This window comes from Zonotrichia albicollis, chromosome 2, assembly GCF_047830755.1.
Source record: "Zonotrichia albicollis isolate bZonAlb1 chromosome 2, bZonAlb1.hap1, whole genome shotgun sequence".
NCBI classification, from domain to species: Eukaryota; Metazoa; Chordata; class Aves; order Passeriformes; family Passerellidae; genus Zonotrichia; species Zonotrichia albicollis.
The window spans coordinates 1,916,666-1,937,139 of NC_133820.1; the positions used below are offsets into that span (position 1 = coordinate 1,916,666).

The 20,474-nt window shown below is 40.0% G+C and overlaps 1 protein-coding gene across 1 annotated transcript; it reads right to left on the reverse strand.

The window, feature by feature from the left end:
• Positions 1–2,476: 2,476 nt before the first annotated feature.
• ARL6 (ARF like GTPase 6) lies at positions 2,477–20,139 on the reverse strand. Its single transcript, XM_005496078.4, has 8 exons — positions 20,000–20,139; positions 17,672–17,825; positions 15,825–15,886; positions 14,066–14,134; positions 11,633–11,727; positions 7,835–7,964; positions 6,322–6,377; positions 2,477–3,332 (listed from the first exon to the last, which is right to left on the reverse strand). The coding sequence occupies exons 2-8, from the start codon at positions 17,792–17,794 to the stop codon at positions 3,307–3,309; spliced, it is 561 nt and encodes a 186-aa protein (XP_005496135.1). The 5' UTR covers positions 17,795–17,825; positions 20,000–20,139; the 3' UTR covers positions 2,477–3,306.
• Between the last annotated feature and the right edge of the window lie 335 nt (positions 20,140–20,474).

Consider the following 20,474-nt stretch of genomic DNA (forward strand, 5'->3'; position numbering starts at 1 on the left):
CTAGGAAAATCAGGATTTACACATTTACCTGATAGCCCCTTCCTCAGTAAAGAGACCTAGAAGGCAACACTTTGTATGTGAAAGCAACTGCACCATAATTCAGCTAAAAATGCTAGTTTTCAGCCTGGCCAGGCATCTTTAAAGGAAATTAATAAATATGTAGGTGGGCAGCATTCATAGAAGCAACAGCACAAAACAGTGAGTGGGGTGTAAAGACCAAATTCCCTGAGTCACTTGTGGTCACTCTACTGCCCTTCAAGTTATCACATAATGCACACACCCACAGTAAAAAAATGGATCAAAAAAAGGAATATTCCCTTGTCTGCTTTGTTCCTCAGGCACAAAGAACTTGTCAATGCAAACTGTCTTGGAGCACCCAGAGAGAACTCATTCATTACTTTAACATCCTAAATGTAATGGGAGAATGGCATGGAAGTCTGACAGCCACAAAAACCAACTCCAAAGCAGCCTTTTTGCACAGATACATGAGGATTTTGTACAATATATGATCCTTGTACCAGATTCAGCATTTTTAGAGCAACTCAGGGCTCCAGCACCTGTGGATGTTAGTGACTTATGCCTGTACACCAAGGTGGGAAGGAGAGGTGAACATGCAGAGATGCCCTCAGGAGGTTTTACATTCACAGAATGATCACAAATGTCCTAAAGGTAAGACATAACTAATGGTTGAAGCAGTAATAAGGAGGGGGAAATAAAAATCCAGCATTTTTCTAATAGAACTGTTCCTATTTCCATTCCTTTCAACAAGTCTTCATTCAGATCAGTGGCCCCTTAGGGGAGGAACAGAACTGTTTGTTCACTACAGAACAAAATCAAACACCAAAAAATCAAGAAGGGAACAATAAAAAAGTACAAACCTAACTGCTGTTTTCAAAAAGCACTTCCTAACCAAATGAGAAAAAAAAATAAAATTAAGAGTATTTCCCTTGGATTTGCAGATGGAAAAAGAAAGCAGTAGGTTCAAACAGCTTCCCATGTCAGTAAAGGCAATCCACAAGATAAGCATAGCACTTGATGTAATTTAAAATAAACAAAAATAATCAGAAAACCATCAAGATCCATACCATTCAAGGAAGTCAGAAATGCAGATGGATTCTATGTAAGAACTGAAATTTTCTTTGGTAGAAAAGAAACTGTTAACTTAAAACTAAATGTTTCATTTAAATAAGACATATAAGTGATCCACAATAATTACAAAATACTTACACACAGCAAAACAGTTTTACAAGTATTACTTTCAAGAGAATAGTTTTAGATTAGATGTTTAGATTAGATATTGAGAAGAAATTCTTTATGGAGAGCTTGGTGAGGCACTGGCAGTGATTGCCCAAGGAATTTGCAGTGTTCTCACCCCTGGAATTGCTCAAGGCCAGGCTGATGGAGCTCTCAGCAGCCTGGGCTGGAGGAAGGTGTCCCTTGTCCAAGCAAGGCAGGAGCTGGAACTCAATGATGTTTAAGGTCCCTTCCAACACAATATTTTAATTACTATATTATCCAAAGCAACGCAAACCCAAAAATTATCTGCCCACAGTCCAGAGGAAAACTTCTCGGAATGATATATTACTGTTCCTCCTTTGTATTTGATTTTTGTATAGACACTTAGATTCAGAGTTGACAAAAGGCCAACAGTGTCACAGAAAGAGACATGAAAATACTTCCATGACAAACTGAACTGTTAGAACCACAGTATCCTGTAAAAAAAGATTTCTTACAGTGAGATTTTGTTTTGGCAAAGCAGGGGAGTTAAATTTAACTATTTAATAACTGAGAGTACATGACAGCTCTCCCATTTCAGCTCCCTTTGCTCCAAATACTCCTCTATGAGGTGAGGCCTAGAAGGCATGCTGACAGAACATTTCTGTGTCTTTTATGCTAATGGGTGTGGGGGGAGCTTTTGCAAGAGCTGCACATCACATATCCCACAGGAATCAGGGAATCACTGAGTGAAATGGAGTCTTCAGCACTGCCAGGGTCAGCCTGCTCTTTCCTGAAGTGGCAGAACAAAAATAAAGTTCTTAATTTTTTACCTATGGAGCCAGAAAGTTTATTAAATTTATTTTTGGAAGTAAAACAGTCTTTATACACAAGAGAAGTATATAACACATTTCATAATAATCATCTAGTAAAGCAGTGAGCTGTCCCTTAACTGTGTTTTTGCCATGACATGACAACATCAAGTTCCACCTGGACATGAGAAGAACCTTCCTGTGCAGTGCCCATGCACTGGAGCAGATTGTCCAGAGAGGCTGTGGAGTCCCCCCCTCCCTGGGGTATTCCAGAGCCACCTGGATGCAATCCTGTGCCACGTGCTCTGGGATGGTCCTGCCTGAGCAGGAGGCTGGGCCCTTCCAGTGTAACCCATCCTGGGATTCACATGCTCCTCAAGGATCTGCAAGAGAAGTCTAGTGGATTAGGTAGTGTAAAAAATATATGCAATTAATAAAAAAAAAAACCCTTGGCAACAGAGATACCATTTTATTACATATACAGTGCTATATCCACTTGAATATGGATAAACAAATTCCAAATGAAATTAATAGAAAACCAGAAATCTCTAGGATGTAAAGACCATTAATGAGCACACTGAAGTTAAAAAAACCCAATCAGGGCATGTCATATATTTGAAGTTTTATTGATGGGAATGCAAATATAACCATGGCATAATCACAAAAAAACAAGTAGTAATATTTCATTAAAAGCAATTTCTTAAAAACATCTGCAATCATCTATAACAAATATTCTGAACACTTGAATCCTTATATCTTTAATCAAAATACTCTTATAGAAGTATATTAGAGATGGATAATAAAAACCCAACATCAAACTTCAATATAAAAAAAATGCCAGTAATGCCTAAAATTGGGCATCTAAAATCAGTAGGTATCTTATGTAGATGGATTTCAGGAAGTGCTGATTACTCTTTCTCTGGAAAATAAATATTCCCATTAGCTCAAAACATGTCCCCCCCAAACTACAGGGGCATTTACTGATGGCTAATTATCACCTAAACCTCAAATGAATGCAGATGTTTATTGTTAACATAAATATTTTTTTTTGTATATGCTCTCCAGTCACAAGATTCAATTTAATTCATCAATGTGCATACCTGAGGTGCTAGGTTGTCTACATTCAGTTTTTGTGGAAGAGAAACTAAACCCAAACAAGCCAATACAGGATATTTTAGCTGAACTGTTGATCTTCAAAGCATTCTTCCTTTCCAAGGAACCTGTTCTTCACCTACTGACAAAAGGTGTAAAAGAACCCCATAGATCCTTTATTTATCTCTCATGTCTTCATTGCTTGCATCTGACCTGTTAATAAAAAGAGACATCTAGTCTTAGCACAAGATCAATTCTTGCTGCATTTTGCTTTTTGAAAGCATAAATAGATCTAGATATTTTGGTGTAGTTGCAAGAATGGGAGACAACAAAGCATTTGTTTTCAACCTGCCTTTTCATCCACTTCTGAAATTCCTGTACAGCCAGGTTGTTTCCCCCAAATCTTGCATGTTTAACAGGGAGACTCTTCACATCTAATACAATTTTTGTCTTCTTCAGGCTTATAAGATCACTTTGATGACCATAAGACCTGGAAGTATGCATTTCAATTCCTTGTAGGCATTTTGGTTCCCACCTAACTGAACATGAACTACCCAACAGCAAAAGATTTAAAGTTTGGTTTCTAATAACTCACATGAGAACTTTGCAGTCTGTAGCCACACTTCTCCATATTGCTGCCCAATTGCCACTTTTCAACTCACTTCAAACATTTTCTTGGTTACCAAAAGCATCCAGCATCCCATTACAAAATGTGGAAATCAGCACAATGTCCCCCACTAAGGGGGAATGCTGTGAGACAGGTTTGTTTTACCCTATGGAGGATGTGCTGCTGCAAAAGCAACCCCATCACAAAATAGGGGAATAGCAAACTCAGCCTTCACTATGGAGAAAAACCCACAAAGCTTTCTGCTCCTGCCACCCCAACTGTGAAATGGCTCTGGAAGGGGTAACTAAGAAAAGCTTGGCTGCTGACAAGAACTGTGTACTCATTCACCAGGTGTCATTTCCTCCTCTCAATTTTATGGCATCCCCAGGCTGTGATTTAGGGACTACCATAACTACAGATTTGTTCCAAATATTTCCATCTGGTGCCCTAGGAATGAGGAGAATCAAGAGTAAAAATTTGTCCTTGAAATATCAAAGTATTCAGCCTTTAAACATATAATTGCCAAACTACATATGTTTAGGTTAACAGTACCATTTAAACTCAACCCCTCTTCAGCTTTTGGGTTCACTGAACCAGGGGCTTCAAGGAAATTTTCAGATAGAGGCCCTTACAAGGATTTTCAGCTCAGAAAATTAAGAATTTTAACACTCCATAAGAAATGAATAGCTGTAAGAGCTATGTGAGTGACAGCAGAAGCATCTGCTTGCTGTGCTTAAAAAAAAAAAAATCTACATATATAACTTCAATATTTTGTCAGAAAATATTTACACAAGCATTTGAGATCCTTTTAAGTAGCATGAAGCTATGTAAAAACCCCAAATTTGGACTGAAACTCTTAAAGGTTCTTCCAAGAGAAGCGGAGACTCTGAACATAGCAAGAAAACATTACTAAGCCAGAACTGTGCCTGAAATGAGGAAAAATTATGATTTGGAATCTGCCTCTATGATGATAGAATACAGGAGAGGAGGAAACCCAGTACCAAAATCCTGGTGGAAGATACATCACTGCTCCTCTGTAGGGCAGTAAATCTCTTTCTAAAGACTATTTTTGGTGAGCAGCTCTCCCCTTGAAAACATCACCCAATGTTTTTGTACTCTACAATAACTGGGTAAAATCTTTTTCTAGCCAGCAGGACGAGTCAAGGTTGAAAGGACATCCTGGTGTCCCCAGAGCAGTGGGGATGGGTTAGGCTGGACTAGGGCAGTGCAAGGGGCTCTGTCGCCACTCCAGGGCTGGCTGTCACCCCTGTGCAAGGGGCTCTGTCCCCAGGCCAGGGCTGGCTGTCACCCTGTGCAAGGGGCTCTGTCCCCGGGCCAGGGCTGGCTGTCACCCTGTGCAAGGGGCTCTGTCCCCACTCCAGGGCTGGCTGTCACCCCCGTGCAAGGGGCTCTGTCCCCAGGCCAGGGCTGGCTGTCACCCTGTGCAAGGGGCTCTGTCCCCGGGCCAGGGCTGGCTGTCACCCCCGTGCAAGGGGCTCTGTCCCCACTCCAGGGCTGGCTGTCACCCCCGTGCAAGGGGCTCTGTCCCCAGGCCAGGGCTGGCTGCCACCCCTGTGCAAGGGGCTCTGTCCCCAGGCCAGGGCTGGCTGCCACCCCTGTGCAAGGGGCTCTGTCCCCACTCCAGGGCTGGCTGTCACCCCCGTGCAAGGGGCTCTGTCCCCACTCCAGGGCTGGCTGCCACCCCCGTGCAAGGGGCTCTGTCCCCGGGCCAGCGCTGACACCCCGTGGCCAGCAGGGCACAGCACAGCCGGGTGCTGCAGCAGCCAAGCCCGCACCACCCCAAGCACTTCACAGCACAAGCAACGGCAGCCAGGGAGCTAAAACTGGGACCAGCCTGCCAAAACTATGCCACACCTCACTAATCTAAACGTTGAACAGGAGGACAAGAGAGACCAGAGCCTTACCAACACACAACAGAAGGAGACACGACATCTGGACCAAGTTTGTAATTACACAACATCTGTATCAAGTTTGTAATTACACAACATCTGTATCAAGTTTGTAATTAAAGATGCTGGATGTCAGACATCATCCAAGCTGGATCTGATATTTTCCATGCAGTTATGAGTGTCTGCATGTCCCATAATCGTTATGGTGTAACAAGTTCTTCTTTTGGCTCTGGACTAAAGAGCTGAAGGTGTATAATTAAAACCAGTGTATTTATCTGTGTACTTGGGTATTTTCTTTCACCATTTCTTGGTACATAACATCAAGTTATGTAAAACAGGGATAGGACATCAAGAATAAATTAAAGAAGAAACTGAACTACCACAATAAGAAACTGAAGTATGGGAGCTGGTATTGTATGAAGGAAAGTGCTACACTGATTGCCAGAGTGTACATTAGTATTTCATAATACACACTTTGGTCAGGGAAGGCCACATGATGTTTTGTGTACATTAAGGAGGTAAATGAAAGGCACATATGAGACAGAGCTTTAGTACTCACTGTGTAATTTGATCTGACAGCAGAAATGGACAGAAAGAAAACAAAGGAAATAATAAAGAAAAAACCTTACAAAATGAAAGAGTTAAACAGAATGAAAATACAGCAAGAGAATTACATATGATATACCTTGAAGCCAATCCACACCTTCTTGTAATCCTTCTCCTTTAAGAGCATCACTGGCACTGAAAGAAACAAATCAAATTTCAGAAACATTGTAAAAATACCAGTTTTAGTTGAGTCATCACCAAACTTGTAATTTACATAATTGCAAAGTAGCATCAGGTAGTTTCCTTAAGTTTTCTTCCTACGGAGAAGACTGCTCCTCAAATAATATAGGGTACCTTCCCCACAGGGAAATGCCATTTCATGATATGATCTCTTTTAATTCCAGTTTCAAGGCACAAGGAATCATTGCTGGAACATGAGGGGCTCTGGGAGAGCTCCCACACGAGGCAGACACCTTGTTCTGCAGCACCTCCCTCCTCACACAATGCTGTCAAAGATGTTTACTCCCTCCAACAGCAGCCATCCATCATGGAATCATTTAGGCTGGATAAGACTTTTAATATGATCAGGCCCAAATGTTCTCCACACAGTTCCTACACACATGAGAATGCTGGAGTACCAGGAGGAGGAACTATGTGTGTGTACACACTGCATTGTAACAGCAACCCCAGGAGTGTGTTAATGTATAAAACCATCTATTAATGTATAAAACCATTCTGCTGCACTGAGAGCAGTGTAAATCCACCTTCTGAATCACTGGGGGATAACTCTTTAAATGCTCTTCATTCCTCAATTTATGAAAACCAGCACAGCAGTGAATCTGGATTGTAACTGCAGTTCCCTATAAAACGATCTGCCAAGAAACTTGGGAATTCATGAGTGTGATTTCTGGACAAAAACAATGCCCAGGTAATCAAATTAAACATGAAAGGGCCTAAAATGAACATTGTACCTTTCAGCAGCATTTAGCTGCTGATTTCACTTCTATTTATAAAAGCTGAGGACTTTAATAGGACAAAAAAGTAACTTCTATAAAGCACTTCTGATAAAAGGAGAGTTTTTTCCTTGTGAACACCAGCACTAAGTAAAGCTTACATCCTTCAGGAAGAAAATACTAGCTCCTACAACTAAAAATCCCCTCAAACATGACAGGGTACAAAGAGTACAGTCTCTCTGAATACAGAAGAGAACAGTTTACTAAGTGGTCTTTCAACAACACTTTACTGAAGCATCTGCAGAGTGGAAAAAAATTCCAAAAGTTTTATTATTGATATTCTCAAACCTGCAAGGTAATCTAGCAGGAGCACTCTGATAACAATTCTACTCAATTTCCCAGCAAAATATAATGTCAACTGTTCTTCTCATAGCAACTCTTTCTGATTTCACTGGAAATCCTCCATTCCATTACTTGGCTAACAGTTCTGCTGTGAAAACTTTACAGACACAGTCTAAATGAATGCATTGTACATTTAAAGTAATTTTCACCATAAGTATTTTAATATTTAGTGTTTCATGTGTGGAACCTGGCTTTTAGCTACTCCATTTATTTTATACAGCAGTGAGTGGCACGACAGGGCTAAAATAGGAATGCACAAAGTAATGCCAATAAAAGCATAGAAAAAGAGAGCTTTACCAGATATGCCAGGGCTTGTCTTTGATGTTTTCTAAGGAGAGCAGCTGAGACACTTTCACAGATGACACTGCATCCCTGAGGTCCATCTTGTTAGCAAAGAACAGAATAGGCAGCCGGCGGTGCTTGATGTCTGGGCACGAGCAGAGACACAACTCTGAGGCCATGGGGCAGCACTCAATCATCTCTGCATGTAACAGGCTACAAACAACACAGCAAGGTATTCTGCTCACCTGGAGCTGCAATTCTCTGAAGGTTGTATCCTACCAAGATGCACACACTGTTGGGTTCACCTGGCCTCTGCTGCATGCTTCCAAAATGCTCACACACTTCCTGGCAGGCTTTGGAATCTTCCACCCCCTCTCCCCCTACCTTATACCCACACTTGAAACTGGAGATAGGAATTGCTGGTGAAGCTGAGGAACAAGAGATCAAACCACTGCCTACAAACACTGCCTATCTCTGCTTGGTGAGGACTGCATGTATAAAATGGATGGAAAAAATAATTTGTGCTCATTCATAACATCACAACAACAGCTGAGAAGGGTAGCCTCAATTGTCCTTTAGTGTCCTTGAAAGCATCCATTACTTCAGAGAATTCATAAAACTGGAAAAAATGCACATGTGGACATCCCTTATTCTCCCTTCCCTAGAAGGACTTCTTCTCCAGAAGCTCTTTCAGCTGGCAGTGACAACTACAGACCAAACAAAGTACTCTGGCAATTTCTGGGATACTTACACATAGGCAAGTTTAAACCTCACAGATTACCCCAAAAGACTGTATGGTGATTGAAAGGAAACAAAACATATTCTCTTCAAAGTTACAGATGTAGCACTGCCAAGAAAATTACTAGCACCAAGACTAACTCACTTTTTTTCATATTATTTATACAAAGAATGATATACAGGATTAGAGAAAATCTAGGTTTTAGTCTATCCATCAGTGTTTGATAGGAAAAGAACTTACACACTACCACCTCAATGAAAATTGCTACACAGGCTCTTTTTAAAATAGTAAAAATAAAAGGTTATTTCACACAGGAAACTAGGTGAAGATTTATTTTAAAATGTTAAACATAAGCGATCTGCCCCTGCTGATGGGCAAGAAGATGATAAAGCCCCCAAAATTCCAACCAACTGTCAATGCTGAAATGGTTTGAACTCTCCTAATTATGTTCTTTTCCACCTTCCTACTAAACCTTTCCACAGAACCAGTGGAGATAGCACTACCTCCCATATTCATTCAGAGATCTAAGTGCTGATCAAAACACTGACAATTATCACAAACTATTTACCCTTCCTGGAGCTCTTTTGTCCTCTGATACCCATAAACACACGTCCAAGGCCTCAAAATACAAGCAAATAATTAAATCTCTGTTTTGATTCCATAGTTGAACAGCTATTGAGTCTCTTGACTGAAATTTTTACAGTAATTCACAGTATAATTAAATGAACCCTGGTAGGCACAGTTTGCAGGCTATGGGTAAATTAAAGCCACATAAATTAGCTGACATCACATATGCAAACAGCCAAGTTAATCAAGGAGTTTCCAGTGTTTTCCTAAACAATTAGAAAGGGGCACAACCTTCCCAGCCAGACCCAAAGATATTTACTAAATAAAGTAATGGTCACAGAAATTTGTATTTCCTGCCACAATTTCCCTCCCACAATTTTCACAGTTACTAATGGAAAGCAAAATTTTTCTAGCTGCAAGGGGTTATGAATCAACACATTTAAAAACATTCCAGACACTAGATGTGTGATGTGCAATTTTACACAAAGAATTTCAAATTTACAAGAATTTCAGTTTAGTTTAGAAGCATGTGCTGGAGGTGAAGTGACCCAAGAGTCATCATCTAATCCAGGTAATCTACAGCTACCATCTTTCAAAGTGCTGAAGAATGAAATTTGAGTAAAAAAACCAAAATATGAGACAGTCACCATTAAACAAACTGTTATTTGAAGAGTGCATTGTCCATTAATGTCAGTAAAAATAATTTATAGCTCTGATTCACAAAAGAGTCCCAGGTAGTACAACTTCTAACCCCATTAATGCATCACAGGACACATTCCCTTCCCTTTCCCTCAGGCAAAGCCTGGCAAAAAGACAGGGAACTGTTTTACTGTGGGATTGCTAAGATTTTCAGAGACAGGAATTGATTTAATTCCATTTAAAACTTAGGTAAATACATACATTTAAAACACTCCAGGAGGATGACACTGACAGAAGCAGATTGGGAGAAAGTAGGGTATGCAGCAACAAAGACAGAACACTAATACAAATAAAAGTACTGCTATAGCAAACCTGTTGTATATTGATTCACCCAACAGCTGCTTCTATTGACCACTATCCTAAAAGAACTTTTTAAGCTCTTTGGTTCTCTTACATGTGATATATCAAAACTGATAAATCAGTGACACTGTTGCTGTTGGAGCTAAGCCACACCAAGGCAGAAATCCACAACTGCTGTCTCCTGGCTCTCAGGACTGCACTCAGCGGCCACAGCCTGGTCTTTTGGTCTTTTGAACTTGCAGACACAAACTCATCAACACTGAACAGCACTGACCTGCTAGGTCAGCATTAGTGACCAATTAAAGCCTAAATGAAGAGCCCCACCTAAGGTTGCTTCTACTCTGTCTGAACATTTTTATTTTTCTGCCCTCTGTTAAACCAGTAACTTCTTCCAGCAGCTTTACCTCTCACCCTTGGCCCTGTGTGGGTCACTCCACTCAGAGAATTGGGTTAACTGCTGCAGTTAATTCCTGACTCGGGACAAAGTGCCCTGGCCTCTGTGTAATCCACCTGCAGCCTTTGGCTCACCTCATCCTCCCTGTGACTTTTGTAACACTGCCTTTTCAGTGTCTGCATTTGAATGAGAAATTAGAGCATGAGAACCAGAAGGGCCAGTCAGCTCCAGCATCTCTGTTGATGAATTAAAGTGTTGTATAAAGTCTTCATGGAAAATAAAGTCATGGGAACATATCTGTCCCTATCACACTTTGCTTTTCTTAGAAATACAAGTCAACTTTTCCCTTCTTATTTTCATCATGGGAATCCCACAAGTTAAGGCTCTATCATTTCAATAAATAATTAAGAAATCACAGGATTATTTCACTTTTAAACTTCCTAGATGTAGTTTAATATTCTGGTCAGGCAGAGCAACTACCAGAAGTGCTGAAAGTCAAAGTTGCATATAGCTTTCAGACACATCCCAGTAAGTTGGATACATGGAAGGGCAAAGAATTGACTGATATCAGAACTTAATTAAGCAGTCTCATGTAAAAAAACCCCAACCAAATCCCAAAAACCAAGACCCTGATCACAGATCCTCTCATATCCTCTTCCATTGGGAATTGAAACTGCCTGGTGTAATTATCCCTTTGTATTTCTGGCTAAAACATAAAAAATTATAATGAAGATGACAAAAGAAAGTTAAATGTTACATTAAAGGAGTTAGCTGTCTCATGGAAAAAAAAAAAGACAGTTTTGTCTCTGCTGGTCATCACAAGAAGCCTCTCCTGCTTCTAACTCCAAGTCTATTCTTTCTCAAAACAATGTAACTTTTGATCTATATTGATTAATAAGAGACCAACCCAACTCAGTGTAGAAAGCTGTAGTGTGACCAATTTCCAAATGTGAATAGGTAAAAAAAAAACCCACGTGTTTTGGAAGATTATTGTGCTAATGTTCATGAAAGGTTAAAATATTTGCAAAGTACTCAGAACGTGTCAGATTTTCTTCAGCTTTTCTTAAGGCAACATAACAAATATGGACACAGAATGGGAAAAAAGCCTCCTCACCTGGATGATTCAGAAGGGTGTCAAGTTCTTCTTTGGCCACAACCATTCTTAATGTGTCACTGCTGTCAATGACAAAAATAATGGCTTGGGCCTCTCTGCATAACATAAAAAGAGCAAAGAGGCAAATTATAGGTTCTCAAAGAAATGAATATTCTGTGAATAAGAAAAGGCTTCAGAAGAAACACCAAGAAAAAAGTCCGAACAAACTTGATTTTTCCTCTAATTTTTGTCATTGTTATTTACCATTAACATTTTCATCCTGTCTTATTTCTGAAATTCAATCTTTTGGTAACATGTGTATTTTTTTTAGACATGAGGGTGTTACCTGCCCCTACAAGGTTCACTCTCCACACACCTAGAAAAGCTTGGTTTTACTACCCAGACTGAAGAATCAACTTCATAATGTAACCAACTGCTATTTTGACATTGTGGTCAGGGAGGGAAAACTCCCATAAAGACAGATCTTTACAGAAATTCTGTATTTCCTGTACTGAAGTTTATTTAAAGAAAGGTCAAATACCTTTTTAGACAAAACCTGTGTCCACAGCTAGGCATATGCAGCTTATTTTAACCTTTACAACATATCCTGCATAAACAGGATCTTTCTTTTTTTCTTTTTTTTTTCAAATAATAGGTAAAAACTTTCAACTATTTCAAATCATTAGGACATTTTGCTGGTAGTGTGACCACAGTCACAACATAAATGCAGCTACTCAGGTCATTATTTCAGGATGTTAATGATATTTTGACTTGACGTTCCATTTATTGAAACTTGTTTTGAAAACCGAATAAAATCTCACAAATTCATAATTCACCTGTTGTAAACACCCACAAAAATATATTTACATTTTAATGTATTCACTTCTCCTTCATTTTAAATTTCTCTGAGACACCATTATGAATACATTCTTTACCCTCCAGCACCATCTATCTTTGTATTTTGATAAGAAACAGATCTATAGCTGCTGGAAACCAGAAATAACCTGAGCAGCCCAGACTGTATGAGAAGGCCCATTTTTTTCTGGTGTACAGAACCTTTACTAGATAAAGCTTTTGCATATGAGCTGGAAATGCCTAAGCAATTTTCAAGGGCACAGAGTATTTTAGGAGAGGAATGAAGAATACTGGCATGTATTTACCACCAAAAAATTAACTTCATAAAGAAGGATCAGGGATAGGGCTACAACATGACTTTGGGGTTATTTAACATAAATGTACTTAGAGAATGAAGTAGAAGATACTTTCAAGATAAACAGAAGAAAAGTCCAGACTTGAACTTTATAAACTGAACAGCATATAATTATTTTTATTAATGTTTTTATTTAATTAACAGAAATTTTTATATTTTTCTTAGAAGTTAATCTACTGCACTTGTTCAGGACCAGAGGAGGATACAAGTGCATATTTCACTGTCAGCATAACCTAAAACACTCCCTTACTGTTAGGGAGTTATTGTTAAGATGAAAAAGCCATTTATGCCCCACAAGGGACAAGTTACTGCATTAAATACAGCAATCACAAAAATTATTTGCTTATGAAGCACTCTGCTAGCATTTTGAGAGCAGCCTGAGGGCATCAGTTACTGAAATGCAAATCTAACACTCTTGAACAATGAAGATCTGCTGGCCAAATGTTTTCAATGCTAACACAATTTGCACAGGAAGGAGAGGAAGCATTAATCCTCAATTAAAAAACAATTTAAGCTCTACCACAACTGATATTAATATTTAATCAATATTATAATCTTCAGAATTTATCCCTTCTACTTCTCCAAGCTACTTCTGCATGGTTTTGTATTGTTCATGTTATCTAGATCAGGATCAGGCATTGCAGAATAGCAATGAGACAATACAAATAAAGATTAACTAAACATGTATAATAAATAACATAAATAATCAAGATTCACTAAAAGCTCTAAAACCAGAGAATAGTGTCCATCTATTACCAAAAGGCAATACCAGAGTGTTACAAATACAGAAAATATCCTGTTTAATAAATGAAATTAAGAATGTGCATTCAGGTTCTTAGTTACATGTGCCTTATCCTCTGAGGTTCATTCCCCTCACCTCAAAAATCTCAGCCATCAGCCAATATCTTGGTTTTAAGTAACTGACCTACAGAAGAACTGAAAAGCTGGAAACCTAACTCATCTTGAGCTTTCTTAGAGGATTTGTTTTCAGGTTTCAACATTTAAATCTCATCTCTAGTATGTATTTTAAAGTTGTCCCTGAAAGCACAGAGTAACACCAGATAAAACTTTTCATTTGTTAGAATAGAAAGTTTTATTTATCCAGAGTAAACCTTCTGTCAAACACCAGGTAAAAGCCTTCTCTGAATCATTTCTAACCACTAGATATTATCATACCTCTGTTTAAATACCCTACACAATAGTTAATAGGAACAGCAATGCTTTAAAACAAATTATAGGCTTACTTGTAGTAGTGTTCCCAGAGGTCTCTGTATTTCCCTTGACCTGACATATCGAACACTGTGAAAGACAAACTGCAAAGAAAAGAAATTCATGAGGCCCAGGAAAAAAGAACAAAATTCAAACCATATCCATTTTCTTTGCTCCTCTGTCCAAAAATAAAAAAAAAATAAGCCAGATCAGTTTGAATCCCAATCAAGTGAGAAAAATTCCCAAAAGAACTCAGGTTGCATTATCTGCCTTCAAATGATCCTACTCAGTTTTGCAGCCCTATTATAAAAATATTTCACAAAGGGAAATGTGTTTATTATCTGAATAAAAGAACTAAACCAATTATTTGAAGTTACATCAAATGCAAAATAAGCTCCCATTCAGTCTCTCTCTCTGTCACACTGATATCAAATACTGTTTATAAGTAAATGAAATTCAGATGAACCATGACTTGAAGTCCATGGCCTGTCTTAAATTCTGTCCCTAGACAGGTATAAATGTGAGTAAAATAAAAGGCTTAAAAAAATAAAAATTCCACCTTTAGGGGGGAAAAAAAAGTACATTTTGGTAAAAACAGGTGAGTTCAGATGACCAAGCTACAAAGAGCAGTCTTTGCCACCGTGAGATTTCATCCAAACACTACAAAGAGCAAGGCAACTTACTGAACACTACAACAAGTTCTCATCTGCTCCTGAAAAGTTTACAGAGGCAACATTGAGTTCAGAACTAGGCTCTCCTTTTTTGGGTAGCCCCGTGTACTCTCCAAGTGGAGGCCCCCCAAAAAAAGGAGGTTAGGGAAAGGAAGCTCTCCAGACATCCTTCCCACTCCATGTCCAGACAGTTGTGGGTTTGTCAGTTTGTAGAGTTTGAGGTTTTGGGGTGGGCTTTAGTTAGAGGTTGTTTTTTTAAACATTCTACATGGTGTATTTACAAGTCATCATCTCTCCTACTACAGGATCAGAATAAAAAAAGCAATATAAATTTACATTCTCACATGTGAAGTCCCAAACTTGCCTGATGTACTTTATTGGGACAGAACTCAGTTGTGGAAGCTCTTAGAGAAATGCAAAAGCTCTCACTGTGACATATCAGATCAAGGAATAAACAATTTTCTTGCAGATCTCCCACCCAGTGAGGCCATACTGCTTGGTTTGAAGACACACTAAAATATCCAATGAAGGCCACAAAATACCAAAATGATGCTGCCTCCTTCAAATATCCTCATGTCACGCCATTCTTTAGATAATCTAAATCTTAGTCTTCATTCAACTAATGACTTATTACTCTGCTTCCTGGCCTTTGCTCCTGCCACCTTTACATTGCTAATGCTGTAGCCATCCCTTTGCATTTAATGAGATTACACTGCAATCTGTTCAGAGTACCTCCAGTGAGAGTGCTTAATTTAGGTTACCAGATTGAGAGTGGAATTTAGGCTGCCACCTCAGCAGCTGTCTCTCCTCCAGTCTGTAACAGTGCCCTATTCTCAAACTCCCAACAGACAGGGATCAGATGTTTATACAGGCTACTGCAAAAAAACTAAAAAACATTTTAAAAAAAATTTAATAGTTTTATAGCAGCACAAAACACACATTATATTCTAACACACTCAGTCCTGGATCATATTAAGTCTCATGGATAGTACATTTCAACAAACTGCAATGTCATGTCATTACACCCCATACATGATACTCAGTTACAAACCCACTGAAAGAGATCATGAAGTCCAGCTATGGTGTAATAATCATTACTGCTACTGAAGAAAGAAAGTAGTACCTTGAAGTTTTGAATTTCTCTATACTGAATCCTATTGTTGGAACGATGTCCTGAGTTTGAGCCTTTGAAGGAAAGAAAGCACAGATTTGACAATCAAATTAGAAAATGCAAATACTGAAATATATTTAAAACATGAATAAATTACAGATCTGTTTTTGCCCTAAACTGTGAAATATTAGGAAAGTTCCCAGAAAAGTAAAGTAATTCAGAATCAAGGGTTTTTTGTTTTCTGGGGAATAGAGTAAACACTACTGGAACTGCCAAAACACAGAGCATTATTAAGAGCTCTGTCTGATAACTGATTTACTACTGAGCTGGTCAAGGAACCTATCAGCTAAGTTGGTGGAAAGGAACAGCTCCTCTAGGAAGCATGGATATTGAGCAGGAAGAAAGGCCACACCCCATAGATTACAGAGCTGTCTGAGAAAGTGACATGCAATCCTTGCACAGACTCCTTGAGCCCCTTATTCCAAACACCATCCATAGGCAGGTCCAGCAGAAACAACTGCAGACAGATGGAAACACGTTTGGATTTACCAAGCCCTAATATATTGCTCCTGGGGCAAAGCACAAGTTCTTCTGAAGACTGAGTTGAGCCAGAGATCAGAATAACCAGTCCATTGAACTTACTAAAAATAAACAGTTTTATTAACTTTGTTCTAATGACATTTGTTACATGCTAGACTATTTGGCATGTCATGCAAGAGCAGGACTTACACAAGTTGGATACAAAGTTATCCTCCTATAAATTCTTATTACAAACAAATTCTATTTATTCCACTCATATAATTCCACTGAGAGCTTCTCTAATGCCCATTATTGTGATAAATCTTCAAGTTTGAGTTCAACTGTAGTTAGGAATCCTTTACTGCTTAAGGCATGACATAAGAACCCTCTACAAAAAAAGGTCTCAGTAATTACATAAAGTACAATTTGCCTGGTACACATTGTAGCCTTTCTCCCTAACAACTGGCAGCACATAGCAAGGAGTTTATAGTCTTTGTTTATAAATCTCAATTTTCAGTGGAAGAATAATTGCCAGGAATGGAAGAATAGCAGACTCACCACTATGTCACACTTTTTAAACAATGTCCAGTGGACTCATCAGGTAAAATTTAATAAAAATTCATAATAATAATAAAAAAAGCTGTGTCCTGATATATAAACAGGAAAAAGCAGTTTCCCAGATGCAAATCACCAAGATGCACAACCTTTGGCTTTGAACATGCCTATCAAAATTAGTCCATTTGAGTCCATAAACATTTCTATAAACAAGAATCCTACTTTCAGAATATTAGGCACTCCTAGAGGCCTCAAACACTTTTCACTGGATGGATAAACTGCACATCGCAATGGTAATTATTTTGAAAATTATTCTGCTTTAAAAATAGTGAAGTCACCCTTAAACATGCATCTTCTTTTTATTTCTATTTTGTTATCTCTTATGCACTTAGTATTTTTAAGGAAGTGATTAAAATAAACATGATAAGTTGTTGTACAACTGTATTAATCCTAGATGTTCACCATCACTTGTGACTATAATCCTGTGACAATTATTTAAGTGATTTAAGCGACTGCTTCAGATCCTGATTTCAGCCATCATAAACCCTTCTTTGTTGGGTGATCTTAACAAAAGTGTGCCATGTTAACAGTGGGGTTTTTCTGGAAAATAATGTGCACGTGAATGCTTACCCTTAGTTTCAGTTAGCTGGAAAATCTTAAAATATATTTGTTCCACTGTGCTAAATCACAAGCTCTGCACATCTTTTCCATGGGCACATCCTCTGTAACAGCATGCAAGCCCAGATCAGACAAACCCCCAGCAGTGAACCACGCAGGCTACTCACATTTGAAGGTTTAAGTTTATTGATGATCGTCGTTTTGCCGCTGTTGTCCAAGCCAAGGCACAAGACGTGAACCTCCTTCTTCTTCAGGCCAAGCCATCCTGCCAGCTTGTCAAACAATCCCATGGCTGTGGCTGCAGGTCACAGGGAGCCCAGGCTGTGGAGGGAATCGGAACTGTTGGCACAGTGCTACCTGCAGGGCGGGCATGGGGCCGAGCAGCCTCACATGCCTGGTGTGAGCGGGACCCTGCACTGACACAGCCCCAGGGCTGGCCCTGCTCATAAGCACGTGGAGGGTAAGCTGATTACAGCCAGGATAGCAGAGCAGCCTGGCTGTTTATAGCCCTGTCTGTATCACACAGTGCCCTTGATTCACTGGGCAGCAAACCTGAGCAGCCCAAAGCGGGGCACAACGCAGCGCCACCAGGGCGCCCACCAAAATGGGCATTATATTTACCTCAAATTGTCAGCAGTACACCATTCAGACAACAAAACAGTATTTCCCTTCTGCAGCACTTACTACAGAATTTACTGACCCCTGCATTCAATAAATTGTTCAATTCAAACTCTAATTTGCCAATATTGACGTGTATAAATTAGGAACTCTTCATTCACCACAAATAGAAACTGATTAAAATAGACCTGACACACACCAAAACATTCACCCACACGTCAGGGAGATGCCAAACCTCTGCTGCTGCCCAGACCCTGGCTGAAGTTACCTGGCAGTGGCACATTCAAAGGAGATTACATCACGTGTTGCCCTGCAATACCTGGCTAAATGCTCCCTGCAAAGAGGATAACCCTTGTCTGCCCTGAATGAATTCCACTGGAAATAATTTCAGCAATCAGACAACTGAAACCTTCGAGATGCCTTGAATAATAAAGTATTTAATTTATGTCAGGGGATTTCTGGAGGGCTGAAGGCTGTTTATTCTTAATAAATTAAAAAGACACAGCACTGGGTAACTCAGGTTGCAAGCTGAGGAAATCATAGCAGGAGGAGGGAAAGGTAAAAAAACCCCATCAATAACAAATCTTTGATCACACTTCTTCACTAACTGATGACAAAATGATTATTAACAGTTTTCAGTAATTTCAAAACTTTGCATTTAATATAGTCACAAAAGTAATCATTCTGGCTAAAGGACAATTTTTTTTTCCTTTTTAAATACAGATCTTTCTTAGAGCTTTCTATGGTGCATTTTGATTCAGGACTGGTCATTATCTACATTACAGCTACACAGCATTATTACCAGGTTAAAAAAACTCAACATTAGTTATAGCAAGTCTCTCATTCTAATTCCTTTTGCTTTTTGCTCCACTCCTTTTCTAATCCATATATACAACTCACAGAGCAGATCAGAGCTGTTTATTATCAAATTAACCTGACAAAACCCTGCTCCAGCACACATTACTTTCTTATCTAATCAAGAGCTTCATCTATCTATTCTAGATGGTCAAAAAATAGAGGGTCAAAAAACACATTCTGGAGGGCCAAAAAAATACATTGTAGGCATTACTAAAATGAAACAGGAGGAAATACAAGCCCTTAAAAATACCTCTAGGGCTTCACTTTTAAATCCAAAACCTTAAATATACAAAAGTTTCTAGAAATATTTTAATTAGAGACATGTTTTTCTAGCAAAATTTCCTACCAGCTGGCACAGTCATTATTTAAGAACACAGTGGGAAAGAAATGCACCCTTGACTTCTTGCCCTGCCCCTATTTTCATGTTTTTTTCTCAGCTGTGAAGAGTTACAGCAGTTACAGCTAACACAGGTGCCTTTTCCCCCCTCTTTTTTGCCAGGCTTTTTTGCCTACAGTGACATACAACATACATCTCAAAAATCATTTAAGCCAGAGTCTGGTCCAGGAGCTTAACAGCAAATTGTCTAAGCTTTTTTCTTAAGAAAGGATGTTCTTTCACTTCTGATCTTTGTCTATTTCCAAACCTAATCAACAACACAGGAGATTTAATCAGTGAAACAGACAGCAGCCAACAAACAAGCTCTAAGCGATGTCCAGTTGTTTGAAAAACAAATGAATTTTTTCGGTAGAACTGCCTTGTTTAGATTTAGAGCTGGATAGATTTCAACGGTCTAAGATCAAAAGAAGGGAAAGACTGAGCATGTGGGCTAATTATCATGGGAAGCAAGAGAGTCATGAGCCAACAGAAGGCAGGACACCAACAGATAAGAGTTGCAGCCAGTGAACATTAATGCCCTTGTTCGCTAAAATGTATAAACAGTGAAAAGCTTTGGTAGTGGCCGTGCTGGATTTGCCGCCCAGCTCCCCTTTCAGCGCAGAAGCAGAAATAAATCAAATACCTGGGCTCTGTGCGTGGCTCGCCTCTGGCACACGGGGTGCAAGGACCCAGTTCGGGACCAGGCCTGGGTGCGGGGGATCGCAGCTCCCAGCACCGGCCTTAACTCCCTCCCGTCCGCACCGCAGGGCCTCGGCAGCGGCCGCGGGTCCCTTCTAGAGGCCAGGACGGGGTCTCCTCTCCCAGAGCGGCACAGGGTCCCCGGGAAAGCCGGAACAGGGAAGGCCGGCCCCGGGCCGCCCTCCCCGGTGCGGCCGCAGCACCGACCTGGGCCCGGGACCCGCCCGCTGGGCCCGCGAGCCGCCGCCGCCGTTACCGAGGAAACCGAAGCACCGCCCTCTCCCTGCTCCACCAATCGCGTCCCGCCGCTCCACGCGCTCCGCCTCTTCCGGCCACTGGGGGGAGGGCGTTGGGGCGGGGCCACAACTGAGGCCACGCCCCCGGGGCCGAGGGGCGTCCCCTCCATTCTCGTGTGCAGC